The sequence below is a fragment of the Lemur catta genome, chromosome 1 (genome assembly GCF_020740605.2).
Source record: "Lemur catta isolate mLemCat1 chromosome 1, mLemCat1.pri, whole genome shotgun sequence".
NCBI classification, from domain to species: Eukaryota; Metazoa; Chordata; class Mammalia; order Primates; family Lemuridae; genus Lemur; species Lemur catta.
Genome location: NC_059128.1, coordinates 210,064,328 through 210,079,415, shown reverse-complemented (window position 1 = coordinate 210,079,415; position 15,088 = coordinate 210,064,328). Strand labels below are relative to the sequence as shown.

The window sequence follows — 15,088 nt, the reverse complement described above, 5'->3', positions numbered from 1 at the left end:
CAGGGAGTTGCAAACTGCGACGGGCCAGCAATTCCACCCGTTTTCCATCGTCCTCCCTGTGGTACTTTGCGGTGGGCGCAGGATAGGAGCCAATAAAGAGAAAGAGACGACCAGAGCATGCGGAGCGCGGGCGTGGGGTCGGGGAAAGAGGAGGGCTGCGCGGAGGCCCGGGCGCTAGCAGCCGCGCGGTGGGCGGCGGCGGGAGGCGGTGCCCGGCTTGCATTGGCCCAGCGGGCGCCCCTCCTCGCGGGGCGGCCCGGCGCTCCCGGAAAAGTGCCTTCGCCCTGTGGTGAGAGGCAGAGGCATCTTCGGTGACCGAGGAAACATGGCTGAGTATACTCGGCTGCACAACTTCCTGGCGCTGATCCGCCTCCGAAACCCGCCGGTGAACGCGATCAGGTAACCGGCTTGGTCGCTTCCAGCTGGGGGACGCTGGGGCCTCCCCCGCCTGCTGGTTCCGCAGGCTCTGACCTTCCCTTGCTGGTTTAAAGTAATAAAGACGCTGACAGATTGAGCAAGCGGTTTATGCCAGGCACCTTTTTTTAAAAAAAAAAAAAACAAACCTAAATTAGCTCGGTTAATCTTCGCAGAGAACTCTCATCCCGGTTTTTGCTAGTAAGGAAACTGAGTTACAGACAGATGGATTCTGAGTAGGGGAGCTGGACTCCAGCCGGGTCTGTGATGGCAACTTCGTGCGGAACCCTCTGCTTGTTTTTGCAACTTTGTCTTCGTAGGCGGAGTTTGTATTCCACAGGTTCGCTGTTGGACCTTGATCCAACCTCACTCCCCAACTTTGAGTCCAGACTGCCCTTACAGTGTGTGGCTAACAGCTTTAATAATCAAACAATAAAATGGTTTGACATTTCAAAAAGTAAAGTAAGGTACCCCACTTATGCCAATGCAGTGAGTAAAGGACAGTTGTGTCCTGACCCAGAAATGCAAAATTATTTCTCCTGATCTGTTTAAACCTCAGGGTCTTGGTGCTTCCGCGGCTGACCCATGTCAGAGTAAACCTACTAAATAGCATTTTCTGAAAAGCTGTAGTTTATTTTCTTTTATTACATTGTAGGGTACCTTCCTTGTGCAGTGCACTTAGAACATTACTTTTAAAAGTGAGATCAATGCTACTTTTTTGAAAAATAATGAAGTTAATTTGGTCTGGTTCTTCCGTATCTCTGAAAAAAAGTGTAGTTATACATCAGCTTTGCAAAGAGCCACCTATCCACAGGGAGTAGGATTAGTGGAAATTATAATTTGTAAATTATAACTTACACTTTATATAAAGTGTAGTTAGAATGGTCGTTGGTCAAAATTTCTACCACACACTGCTGCAGCAAAATAGAGACTGGATTGAAGAGACCTCCTAATTTTAATGGAATTTATTTTGTCTAACTGTCATGAGATTTGATTTTATCATTAGTATTAATATTACAGTTCTTATTTTAATATGAACTATTGCATTTAATACAAAAAAGTTCCTGGAATAAAATCACACAAGGATGATATGTCCATTTACTTGCCTTCCCCTGCCCCCTAAAAAGCAAAATATCCGTTATATTGGTTTTGACAAAGAAAAATGTAAGTAATATGGTTACATATCAATTTTGGACTGGTCTGTATACTGATTAGAATTACTAGATATTAGGATTCTGCTGTAACCTCTGCACATAATGGGAAATTGTGGCCATCAAGACCTTAGGGGGAAAAGGTCCGTAGTCTAATATCCATAGCTACCAATATTTTCCCCTCCCCGCTTTACAGGAGAAATGTTAGTAGCTACCTCATAAAGTTGTGAGGTTTAAATGAGTCGGAGATTATAAACTGGCATTTAACAGATGTGAGCAGTCATCATTCCTGTTAGTCAGAAGGCCTGTTACAAGTCCCCACCAACAGGCCTTGCTGCTCAGAATCACTTCACCTTTGTCATTAAGATTTTCTCCACCTGGGAATAAACATTTCTCTTCCCTTTCCCTTCTGTCTTCTTCTGAACATTTTTCTAGGTATTATAGAAGTGTACATCCCAGCATGTTCATCAAGTTTAACAGGGTCTCTAATTTTTTTTTTCTTTATACTTTTCTTTCCTTCCTCTCTTCCTTCCTTTTCCCCTCCTGGTTCTAATTTTATGTGGGAAGTTTCCTCTTCCTAGCTCACTGAAAGATTCTTATTTGAATTTTTTTCCCCCAGACAAATAGTTTAAATCCTTTATTGCTGATTTAGTCAGCCATGTTTCCTTCCATTCAGAGGAATGCTAACCCTCTTTATAAGTGTAGGACATGCCTGATTACTAGGTTTGTCTCCTAGAACAATGGCTTTTACACTTTTTCTTTCTTTCTTTTTTTTTGAGATAGCATCTTTTGCCCAGGCTGGAGTGCAGTGGCGCAATCATAGCTCACTTCAACCTTTAACACCTGGGCTCAAGCGAGCCTCTTGCCTCAGGCTCCCAAGTAGGTAGGACTACAGGCACGTGCCACCACTCCTGGCTAATTTTTCTTATTTTTTTGTAGAGACAGGGTCTCATTATATTGCCCAGGCTGGTCTTGAACTCCTAACCTCAAACAATCCTCCCTCCTCAGCCTCCCAAAGTGCTAGGATTACAGAAGTGAGCCATTGGGCCTGGCTTACACTTTTTCTTCACTGTAATCCACATAGTAAGAAACATCATGTTTTACATAGCAACTCAAGGCATAAATACATGTGAATGCATAACCAAAAAGAAAGTTTTGTGAAACAAAACCTATCCTTACATGTTATATTGTTTGATATAGTCTATTTTCTCTTCTCTTCTATTTCTTTGAAAAAATGTGGGTTGCAAGCCACAAACTTTATTTGATGACCTTTAGTTTTAAAAAAAAAAGCTGTCAAAAAAAGAAAGCTCTCTTATGGTCAAAGACTTTTAGTCAGCACTCATGAAATGTTATCTTTACTCCAGACTCCATTTCTCTATACCTAACAGTATTAAGGAGAGAAGATAATTTCTTAACCCCTGTGGCCTTCACTTTGCTACAAGACTGTGGTTCCTATGAGTCAGCTTGAATCTAGTAAAGCTTATCTGTTATAGTTGTTTTTATTTTTCTTTTTTCCTGTTTTTGATTTTTGCAAAATTAACAAGAACATTAAAAAAAAGAGGAGGGGTTGGGAAAATGGGAAAAGCTAGTTTCTTCTCCTTAGTGGCACTGATTGAACTAATTTTGGCTAATTTTGTAGGCATCATTTACCTAGAAGGAAATATATGACCTTTGGACTTCTCAATATTACATAATGCTTCTGAATCTGTTTTTCATTATTAGATTTGGTTTCCAATTAACCAAAGGCAAGAGTTTTTTTTTGGATTTCATCCTAGGTTAAGAAATGAAAAGTAATTAGGTGAAAGGGAATCATTTACAAGGGTGAGTATCTCCTTTATTCCCTGAGGTTTTAACTCATTGTTGCTGATCTTAACAATATGGCCTTTATAGAAGTTTGTTGTTTGTTTTAACATTTTTTTCACACTGTATATTAAAGAACAGAAATTTTACCCAGAATACTCAGAATTACAAGGCAAAACTGATTGGAATCTGGTTCTATCATTTTTTAAATTTTTAATTATTATAATTGTTATGGGTACATAATAGTTGTATATATTTGTAGAGCATATATGATGTTCTGATACAGGCATACAATGTATAATAATCAAATCAGGGTAATTGGGGTATCTATCACCTCAAGCATTTATCATTTCTTTGTACAGGGAACATTCCAATTCTACTCTTAGTTATTTTAAAATATACAATAACTTATTGTTGACTGTAGTCACCCTTTTGGGCTATCAAACATTAGATGTTACTGATTCTATCTAACTATATGTTTGTACCCATTACCCATCGTCACTTTATTGCCCTCTTCCCGCTATCTGTCCCTGCCATCATTCTACTCTCTATCTCTGTGAGATCAATTGTTTTAATTTTTAGCTCTCACATATAAGTGAGAATGTGCAAAATTTGTCTTTCTGTGCTTGGTTTATTTCACTTAATGTTCTTCAGTTCCATCCATGTTGTTGCAAATGACAGGATTTCATTCTTTTTATGGCTGAGTAATATTCCATGGTATATATGAACCACAATATTTCATTGTATATATGTACCACATTTTTTTTATCCATTCGTCCCTTGATGGACACTTAGGTTGATTCCAAATCTTGACTATTGTGAATATTGCTGCAATAAACATGGGAGTACAGATTTCTTTTTGATATATTGTTTCCCTTTCTTTTGGATATATACCTAACAGTGGGATTGCTGGGTCATATGGCAGTTATATTTTTAGTTTTTTAAGGAACCTCCATACTGTTCTCCACAGTGGTTGTACTAATGTACATTCCCACCAACAGCATATGAGGGTTCTCCTTTCTCCACTTCCTCACCAGCATTCATTATTGCCTCTTTTGGATAAAAGCCATTTTAACTGGGGTGAGATGATATCTCATTGTACTTTTGATTTGCCTTTCTCTGATAACTAATGATAGTAAGCATTTTTTCATATACCCATTGGTCATTTGTATGTCTCTTTTGAGAAATGTCTATTCAGATCTTTTGCCCATTTTTAAACTGTATTATTTGATTTTTTTCCCTATTGAGTTGTTCGAGCTCCTTATATATTCTAGTTATTAACCCTTTGTCAGATGGGTAGTTTGCAAATATTTTCCCCCACTCTGTGGGTTGTTTCTTTGCTTTGTTGTTTCCTTTATTGTGCAGAAGCTTTTTAGCTTGATGTGATCCCATTTGTCCATTTTGGATTTAGTTGCCTGTGCTTTTGGATATTACTCAAGAAATCTTTGCCCAGACCAATGTCCTAGAGCATTTCTCCAATGCTTTTTTCTAGTACCTTCATAGTTTCAGGTCTTATATTTAAGTCTTTAATCCATTTTGACTTGATTTTTGTATATGGCAAGAGATGGGGTCTAGTTTCATTCTCCTGCACATGGATACCCAGTTTTCCCAGCACCATTTATTGAAGAGGCTGTCCTTTCCCCACTGTATGTTCTTGGCACCTTTGTGAAAAATGAGATCACCATAGATGTGTGTATTTATTTCTGAGTTCTCTGTTCTGTTCCATTGGGCAATACGTCTGTTTTTATGTCAGTACCATGCTGTTTTAGTTACTACAGCTCTGTATTATGATTTGAAGTTAGGTAATGTGATTCCTTCAGTTTGTTCTTTTTGCTCAGGACTGCTTTGGCTACGCTGGGGCTTTTGTGGTTCCATAAAAATTTTAGGATTATTTTTTCTATTTCTGTGAAGAATGTCATTGGTATTTTGATAGGGATTGCATTGAATCTTTAGATTGCTTTAGGTAGTATGGACATTTTAATAATGCTGATTCTTCTAATCCATAAGCATGGAATATCTTTCCTCTTTTGGTGTCCTCTTCAATTTCTTTTACCAATGTTTTATAGTTTTCATTATAGAGATATTTCACTTCTTTGATAAAGTTTATTCTTAGATATTTCATTTTATTTGTACCTATTGTAAATGGGATTACTTTCTTGGTTTCTTTTTCAGATTGTTCGCTCTTGGCATATAGAAATGCTACTGGTTTTTGCAAGTTGATTTTGTGCCCTCCAACTTTACTAAATTTGTTTATCAGTTCTAGCAGTTTTTTGGTAGAGTCTCTGCCCCAGCTGCAGTGCCTGCAGTTGGGCTGGCTGCCACAGCTAGTGTCTTACTGGGTAATGTGCACCCCAAGTCCACTGCTTCGAGCACAGTACAGCCTAGGACTTGTCCAAGGACTGCAGTCTTTGTGGCTTGACTGCCTGTCAAATTTATTCCGGGCCCCAGGTCATTTTCATTAATTGGTAGTGGAGCTAGCCAGAACTCAGGTTTCCTACTGCTGGATTCCCCTCTGGCTGGGTCAGTTTAAATATTCCCTCTGTGGGTGCTGACAGAATTCTGCCCTGTGTTGTGTTCCCTTGTGACAGGGTAGTACTAAGTTCTAATGCAAAGTCCCATAATCACTTCACTTTCCCTCCCCCAAGCACAAAGATTCTCTCTCCACCCAGCACTGGTGTTGGGTGCTGCGGGGGGATGGGGAAGGGTGGCATAGGCAGTGTAAGGCTGTCTTTCCTACCTTCTTCAGTGTCTCTTTCCTTGATATAATGTTAAAAACCAGGTACTGTGATTGCTTACCTGATTTTAGGTTCTTATGAAGGTGCTTTCTTGCATGGATAGTTGTTCAATTTGGTGTTCCTGCAGGGGGATGATCACTGGAGTGTTCTATTCAGCCATCTTGCTCTGTCTCCCTTCCTCTATCATTTTTCCTTTAAGCAGTTTCTCACCACTTTCCCCAGATTCTTCTCCTTTACCATCCCTTGGCACTTATTAATCCCCTGCTTCTGGCAAATTTTCCTCTCTTGGCCTTTATGATTTTGGGCTCCCTTGTTGCTGAATGATTCTGCTAAGCCTTTCCCCTTATTAAATGAAGACATATCCAGAGGATTTGCTCTCAGCTGTCTTTTCTTTTTCTTTGGTAGACTCATTCAGTCTTGGCTTTAGCTGTCTCTTCTGTGGATGATATCCTCATATACTGAACTGTGGCAAAATCTATAACACCTTGCCTTTATCTGCTAAATTATTTATCATTAGGTTTGGCTGTCAGTGGCAGAAAACTCAAAATGATGGTGAGTTCAACATTAAAAGTTAATTTCTCTTATAGCAGTGTACTAGAATGGTATGGCTGCTCCACAATCATCAGAGACCTCAATTCTATCTTTTGCTCTGCCATCTTCAATACATGGTTTCTACCTCTTGGCCCAAGATGGCTGCTCAATCTAACCATCACATTTGCATACCTGCCAGGAGTAGGGAGGAAAGATAAGGAGAAAAGCATGCTCAATCCTTTAAGGACTCTTTCCAAAAGTTGCATGTACTGAATATGCTTCCATCCCATTGGCCAGAACTTAGTGCCTCTGCAGACCTTACTGCAAAGTAGGTTGGAAAATTTAGTCTTTATTTTGGGCAATCAAAAATCCAGCTAAAACCCAGATGTTTTAATACTTAGAGGAAGGTAGAGAGGAATGACCATTTGAAGTAACTAGCAGCCCCTACCACTTCTCCTAGATAATTTCTCCTTTAGTTTTCTTGTATGACAAATTGAAAGTAACTTCATCCCCCTCTGACCTTTACACAATTCCAATTTTACAGAAACATTATACAAACATCACTTTCTTTGTACCTTTATTACAGCACTCATCTTAGTGTGCCTTACATGATAAATTGTCTTTATCAGATAACTTCTTTCACTGTGCGCAGAAAACGTACAATATTTTCAAATCGGTTAGTGCCGATTCTAAGTGGTCAGAGTTAAAGCACAGTGCAAGAAAATAATTTTTTTAAAAAAGTGGATTCATTTAATTAGTTTAGTGCTTAATTCACAGTAGATGCATACATTATGTATTGAAAAAATTAGTGAAAGCTTTAATAATAAGTATCAGCAGTTTTTATCCATTATGTGTGTGTTTAATTTTTCATTGTTAGGAAAGGAAAAAACTCTGAGATAGTAGGAATTTCATTCTGACTAATTTGCTTCATGTAATTTTTTTTTCTTCTTTTAGTGCAGCTGTAGTCCACAGAATAAAAGAGGGACTGCAAAAAGCTATAGAAGACCGTACGGTAAAAGCCATTGTGATTTGTGGAGCTGATGGCAAATTCTCTGCAGGTAACTAGAGTCTAACTCTTGCCCACTATCTCTGGAATCCAGCCACAGACTAAGATCAATATTGCGTTAGTTATCCCTGTGGCTAATAACTTAGTGTGGGCAATGGATATGGGAGAATTGAGTGGAAATGAGAAACATTGTGGGAAAAGAGACAGGAATCACAAGAGAGACCTGGAGAAGACTTTGGCCTTAGTCTCTTTTATGTTGCATTGGGGTTTTGGAGGAAATTTAGTTCTAGGCTTGATGGCTGTTATACCTGCTGGTATGCACCTGCTCATACATCCATGCTCTGCATATGTCTCCACCCTATATGAATTTGGCAAGTCTCTTTAATCTCCTAAACCTCAGTTCCTCTATTAAGTAGAGGATTAAAGGGTTTTTGTGAGATTAAATGAGATATCTAAAGCTCCTGGTATAGTGCCTACACACTAAAGATGTTCAGTGAACGTTGTTTTTAATTCATGCACAGTCTTAATATGGAATTCATTTGTCTTCTAATAGTCACTGATTTTAATGACCTTGGCACTACTTTATTGGATTATTATGTGAAGAAGAAAAAAAAATTGACAAAATATGGCAAAAGTATTCTGAAATGGTGATTTATTCAGTGGTATTTGTGGTACCTTTTCTTCTTTTCTCAAATGAATATATTATACTCTTTGACAAAAGTCATGTGCATATGAGGGCCTATTCAATCTTATGACAGCCAGAGGAATTTAATATGTGTTAACTGTAGCCTGGAAATACAAAGATGTTGGAATCATGGAAATAAATACATATAAAAATGTTAATCATTATAATTATCATTCATCTTGCCTGTTATATTTCAGAACTGTGTAGGTTATTTATTAATTAATAATAATGAAAATAGTACTTTTACCAAGAGTTTTTAATCCTCAATAAATCCTCCAATCCCCATTTACAGATGAAAAAATTGAGCCTGAGAGAGATTAAAATAATGTGCCAAATATTAACCAGCTATTAAATGGCTTATTCACTGTTTGACAACCTAAGTTTGTATACCCAAAATGGTGGCTTTGAGGCATGGAAAAAAGGATCAGAATCATAGAGAACTTGATATTTCTTTGTAAGGAAGGAAGTGGAAGAGAGAATGTAATTAGAGTTCAGAGGCAGAAAAAATCATTCTTCTAGAAAAGCATTAGGGATCATCAAACTTGACTTAATGGACTTACATAGAATAATGTGCCCCCAAACTGGAAAATAAACGTTCTTTTGAAATACATCTAGAACATTAACAAAAATTGACCAGATGCTGGATCTTAAAAGCTTATCTAAATAAATTTCATTTGGAGTATATTCTCTGACAACAATGCAATTAAGCTAAAAATCAATAACAAAAGTACAACTAGAAATTCTCATGTGTTTGGGAATTAAATTCATTTCTTAATAACCTCTGAGTCAAAACAGAAATCATAATGGAATTTAGAAAAAAAATTGAACTGAATGACAATGAAAATATAACATAAAACTTGAGGGACGCAGCTAAAGTAAAACTTATCAGGAAATTTATAGATTTAAAAGTATATGTTAGGACTGGGCATGGTGGATCACTTCTGTAATCCTAGCACTCTGGGAGACCCAGGCAAGAGGATAGCTTGAGGTTAGGATTTCGAGACCAGCCTCAGCAAGAGCAAGACCCCATCTCTACTAAAAATAGAAAGAAATTAGGGGGAAAACTAAAAATAGAAAAAATTAGCTGGGCATGGTGGCACACGCCTGTAGTCCCAGCTACTTGGGAGGCTGAGGCAGGAGGATCACTTGAGCCTAGGAGTTTGAGGTTGCTGTGAGCTAGGCTGACACACAGTACTCCAGCCCAGGCAACAGAGCAAGACTCTGTCTCGAACAAACAAACAAAAAGTATGTATTAGAAAAGAAAAAGGCTGAAACATAGTGAACCAAGTGTCTATGTCAAGAAACTGACAAAACAAAGAGTAAAATAGACCCAAATAAAGTAGGAGAAAGGAAATAATAAGGAGAAATTAATGAAATAGAAAACATCTGAATGAAGAGGAACAACAATGTCAAAAGCTAGTTCTTTGAAACTAAAACTAATAAAATTGATGAACTTCTGAAGAGATTGATCAAGGGAAAAAAAGACATATGAGGAATAATGAAGGGGATATCACTGCAAATGCTGTAGCCACTAAAGAAGAAAATGAAGATATTATGAATTAGTGGGGAAAAAAAAAATAGCTTACCAAAATGGACTCAAGAAGAAATAGGAAACTCAACTAGTTCTATAACCATGAAAGAAATTCAATTAGTAATCAAAAATCTCACTAAGTAAATTCCAGGCCCAGATGACTTCATTGGTAAGCTCTACTGTAAAGTCAAGGAAAACATTCTTATTTTACACAAATATTTTATAGAATCAAAAAAGAGGGGACACTTCCTGTATTAGTTTCCTAGAGCTGCTATAACAAATTGCCACAAACTGAGAAGCTCAAAACAACAGAAATGTATTCCCTCACTGATCTGGAGGCTAGAAGTTTGTAATCAAGATATCAGTAGGGCCATTCTTCCTCCAAAGGCTTTAGGGAAGAATCCTTCCTTGCCTGTTCTAGCTTCTTGTGGTTGCTGGCAATCTTTGGATTGTAGGTGCATAACTCTAATCTCTGCTCTGTCTTCACATGGCCTTCTCCCCACATGTCTGTGTCCAAATTTCCCTGATCTTATGTAGGCCTCCCCTAATCCACTATGACCCCATCTTACCTTGATTACATCTGCAAAGACCTCATTTCCAAATAAGGTCATATTCACAGGTTATGAATGAACACTATTTAACCCACTACGCTTCCCAACTCATCTTGTGAGGCTAGCATAACCTTGATACCAACATCTGACAAGGACAGTAAGGAAAAGAAAAATTATATGCCAACTTTATTCATAAATATAGATAGAAAAAACTTAGTGTATTATAAAACTGAATCTAACAATATATAAAAAGTATAGCACATCATTTTTGTCCTACAAATATCAGATTGGTTGAACACTAGAAGATCAATGTAATTCATCCCCTCAAAAGATTAAAGAGAAAAATTGTATGATTATGTCAAGAGATGCAGAAAAAATATTCTGGCCAGGTATAGTGGCTCATGCCTGTAATCCTACCACTTTGGGAGGCCGAGGAGGTAGGATTGCTGGAGCCCAGGAGTTTGAGGTTGCAGTGAGCTATGAAGACGCCACTGCAGTCTAGCTGGGGTGACAGAGCAAGACCCTGTGTCAAAAAAAAAAAAAAAAATTCTACGCAGGGCATGGTGACACGGTGGCATGCACCTATAATCCCAGCTACTCAGGAAGCTGAGGCAGGAGTATCCTTTGAGTTGAGGAGTGGAAGACCAGCCTGGGGAACATAGTGAGACCCTGTATCAAAAAAAAAAAAAAAAAAAAAAATTCTTACTAAACCATGTTGAGAAAGGAAATTTCTTAAGCAGGCAAAAGATAACTATTTTGCATAACCTACAACGAACATCAAACAAAATGGTAAATTGAAAGCTTTCCTTGTGAGAAAGGAACAAAACAATGCTGACTGCTTTCATCCTTTCTATTTGACATTGTCAAGGTCCCAGCCAGTGCAGTAAGGCTAACAAAAGAAATAGTAATAAAAGGTTTAAAGATTGGAAAGGAAGAAATGAAATTTCATTATTCAGAAGATATGATAATATTTGTAGAAAAATCAAAATAATAAATTGGAAAATTGTTAGAATTAATATAATTTGGCAGTTTTGCTGGATATTAAGTCAATATCCAAAAACTAGTTGTATTTCTATATGCTGGAAATAATTAAAAAGTGAAATCACTATATTCTTGTCTATGCCTTGCTTTATGTAAACTTGGGATAATAATACCTCTAACTTTACACTCTAAGTGGAAGAATATAATATAGCTTTTAAGAATGTGAGCTTTGTAGTCAAATTGCCTAAGTTCAAATCCCTATTCTACCAGTTACTAGTCATATGTCTGCACTAGTCACTTAACATCTCAAAGCCTTAACTTCCTTACCTGAAAATGGGGATTGTTATACTACTTAACCCAGGTGTTATGAAAATTAAATGAGACAATATGTGAAACTACATAACATAGTGCCTGATGTATTTATTTATCCAATAAATGTTAATTTCTATTATTACATGAAAACCCATCTCAATCAAAAGTTACAAGTATGATAGGCCTGAGACTCAGATTGAATTGATCCTGTTTCTCTAGAATCAAAGAAATCTAAAAAACAATGAAACAAAACACTGGACTAGAGAGTGAAATGTGATGGGTTGGTGAGAAAAATATAACCCCTGGATTGGTGCTAGATAAGGATCATGTAGCAAAAGAAAAAAATGAATAGGCTAAATATGAAATAATTAATTTTTTTAACTTCTATCTAATTTAATGTTTTAAAAGAATAGATAATGCTATAGGAAAAAACTCATTGTGGATAATGTTATGTAAAAATGGGAAAATATTTTAAAATTTTACAGTATTCTCTAAATACTAAATATATTTATTAAACTTTCATTTAATTCTCACATCAGTCACTTAAGATAGTTATTGAGAAAAAAAGGTTAAGTAACTTACTCAAGGTCACAAAGCCATTTACATATGTGCATGGGGAAAAAAACTAAGAGTTCACCAAAATAAATTATCTCTGGTGATCTTTATGTTCTTTATAATTTTGTATAATTTTCAAATTTTCCATAATATGTTATTTTTATAATTAGGAAAAGCAATAAATGTTACTTTTAATTGAAGATAAAAAACTAGTATCTATACAGTTTTTTTATAGAATGATAATGTAATTCTAAGCTGGTTGATTAACATATAACTCACAAATATGTACGCATGTTACCCTGATATTTTATATTGTAACGACTCATGCCCTAAACAAAGACATGGGGCTAAATTGCTGTGAACAGGGTTGATGAGCAGTATCTCAGAAAAAATGAGAGGGGCTGACTCAATCTCACAATAGTGGTCATTGGAGGAGATTTTTAACTTTTTTAAAGATAAGAGTTGCTAGTTATCATATAGAAAGACAGTTTTTAGAAGATCACAGGATCATTGATAAAGATTTGAGGATTTTTCTCTGATATTGTCGTACATTTTCCAAGCTATTCTTCCTTTATTGTGTCTCCAGCCAAAGGATAAAGTTTAAGGGCCCGAAGACATTTCTTTTCCATTTTTTTTTTTTTGAGACAGAGTCTCACTCTGTTGCCCGGGCTAGAGTGAGTGCCGTGGCGTCAGCCTAGCTCACAGCAACCTCAAACTCCTGGGCTCAAGGGATTCTCCTGCCTCAGCCTCCCGAGTAGCTGGGACTACAGGCATGCGCCACCATGCCCGGCTAATTTTTTCTATATATTTTTTAGTTGTCCAGCTAATTTTCTTTCTGCTTTTAGTAGAGACGGGGTCTCGCTCTTGCTCGGGCTGGTCTCAAACTCCTGAGCTCAAACGATCCACCCGCCTCGGCCTCCCAGAGTGCTGGGATTACAGGCGTGAGCCACCTCGCCCGGCCCCAAAGACATTTCTTAAGAGTCATCAGGTACCTTACTGTTATGTAACAAAGTCCAGGTATTTCTCCTTGTCTTTGTGTCTTTAGGTGCTGATATCCATGGCTTCAGCGCTCCTAGAACCTCTGGCAGCTGGCTGCCACAAGTCGTAGATGATATACAGAGAAGTGAGAAGCCCGTGGTGGCAGCTATCCAAGGCATGGCTTTAGGAGGGGGACTAGAGCTGGCTCTGAGCTGTCACTACAGGATTGCCCACACAGAGGTAACAGCTGAGGCTCCATGTAGGGGTTGGTGTGTGAGGCTTTTCCTTAGGGCAAGCTCTAAACGTAGTCATAGCATCAGAGATGATAATTTTAAATGATTAGCTTACTGGTTAACAACTCCGGGAAATCTCTAGCACTGGTGTGCAGCTATTGTGTACCAGTACAGTGGCGCTGATTGTTAAAATGTTGAAATACTGTACTTCCATTCTTTTTGGTAAGTATCTGCTACTCTGAGCCCTCTGTCTGTCTCTTTGCTTCCCTTAACCTTAGCCCTAGGACCTCCCCATGATCCATAAACTAAAGGGGAACTCCTAAGTTGATAGAGGGTCCCCAGGCCTCTGCTCCAATGCTATGGCTCATATCAGGTTTCACTGATGCTATGCTCATGCCATATGAGGTGTTAAATATTTTGACCATCACCCCTACGTATGCATTTAAATACTCATTTGCTATCTCAAAGATGTCACTTTTGTGCCCCCTTATAATTATCAGTACCTAAAATGACAAATTTCTACTGGAAACAGCACAAAACTAGTAAATGTATTTCTTTTCTTTTTTCTTTTCTTTTCTTTCTCCCTCCTCTCCCCTCCGTTCACCTCCCTTGCCCTGCCCTGCCCTCCCCTTCCTTCCTTCTTTCCTTCCTTCCCTTTTTTTACAGGTAAGTTAGAGAAACTATTTTTTGCCCTTTTAAGTTTGGAGCGTTGGCATTGCTGCAGGGAAACACAGCCTATATTATTTGCCACACCGTGTATATTTTGTACATCATATTTGTTAACAGGAAAGCATTTGAAAGCAATTACACAATTTAAATAAATCCATCATTTCCACACAGACTTCCAAGGTTGGTTTCATTGGTATGTGGGGTTCTGCTTTGATGGGGTGGCAGTTGTTTTACATGAGCCTGTGACCCTCAGGCAGCTCATCACCATGGAAGGAGCAAATTCATCACACAGGGTTTCATCTGCCCTTAACTGAGATATTTAATTTCCATCATGAGGACCTTGCTCAGTTACACAGGATCTGCCCTGGCAATCAACCTAGCATCCGGGTGGAAAGCCACCCACCCTGGGCAGTGCTCTGGGACAGAAGGGCACAAGGAGATGTTAATTATTTACAGTGGCAGATTAGTCAGGATGCAAAGGGCACGTGGGCCACCATCCACTGGGGTTAATTAAATACATTTATTTCTGAAAATGGGTTCAATTTGAGCCATTAGGCATGTAGAATGAGGTCTGTGATACCAGTATGTATCACAATATGTATAACAGTAACATTTTGGTAAGTAATAAATTTTTCTAATGATAAAAATAATGTTTATCATTGTAACGGGCTAGAAAATACAGCAAAGTATAAAGACGTAAACTAAAGTTGCCATAAACTCATAGTTCAGAAATAACCACTAATGACATTCTATTCATTGTATTATATTTCCTTCTGGTCTTTTTCCTATGTTCCTATATAATTTTGTTTCTCACAGTTTCTTTAACTTTTAAAAACTTTTTTTTTTTTTTAAGAGACAAGTTCTCATAGCGTTGCCTAGGCTGGAGGGTAGTGGTGTGATCATAGTGCACTGGAGCCTTGAACTCTTGGGCTCAAGCAATACTCCCATCTCAGCCT

The 15,088-nt window shown here is 37.9% G+C and overlaps 1 protein-coding gene across 2 annotated transcripts in view; it reads left to right on the top strand.

Annotated features, from left to right (window-relative positions):
* Nucleotides 1-274: 274 nt before the first annotated feature.
* Nucleotides 275-15,088, top strand: part of EHHADH (enoyl-CoA hydratase and 3-hydroxyacyl CoA dehydrogenase) — a 48,621-nt gene continuing 33,807 nt past the window's right edge. Inside the window, exons 1-3 of one of the 2 annotated variants that reach the window (XM_045539850.1) lie at nucleotides 275-399; nucleotides 7,586-7,689; nucleotides 13,298-13,470. In XM_045539850.1, the coding sequence (XP_045395806.1) occupies nucleotides 326-399; nucleotides 7,586-7,689; nucleotides 13,298-13,470 (351 nt within the window). In that variant the 5' untranslated portion in view covers nucleotides 275-325. Of the gene's footprint in view, nucleotides 400-7,585; nucleotides 7,690-13,297; nucleotides 13,471-15,088 lie in introns of those variants that run through there. The other variant, XM_045539851.1, reaches the window with a different exon arrangement.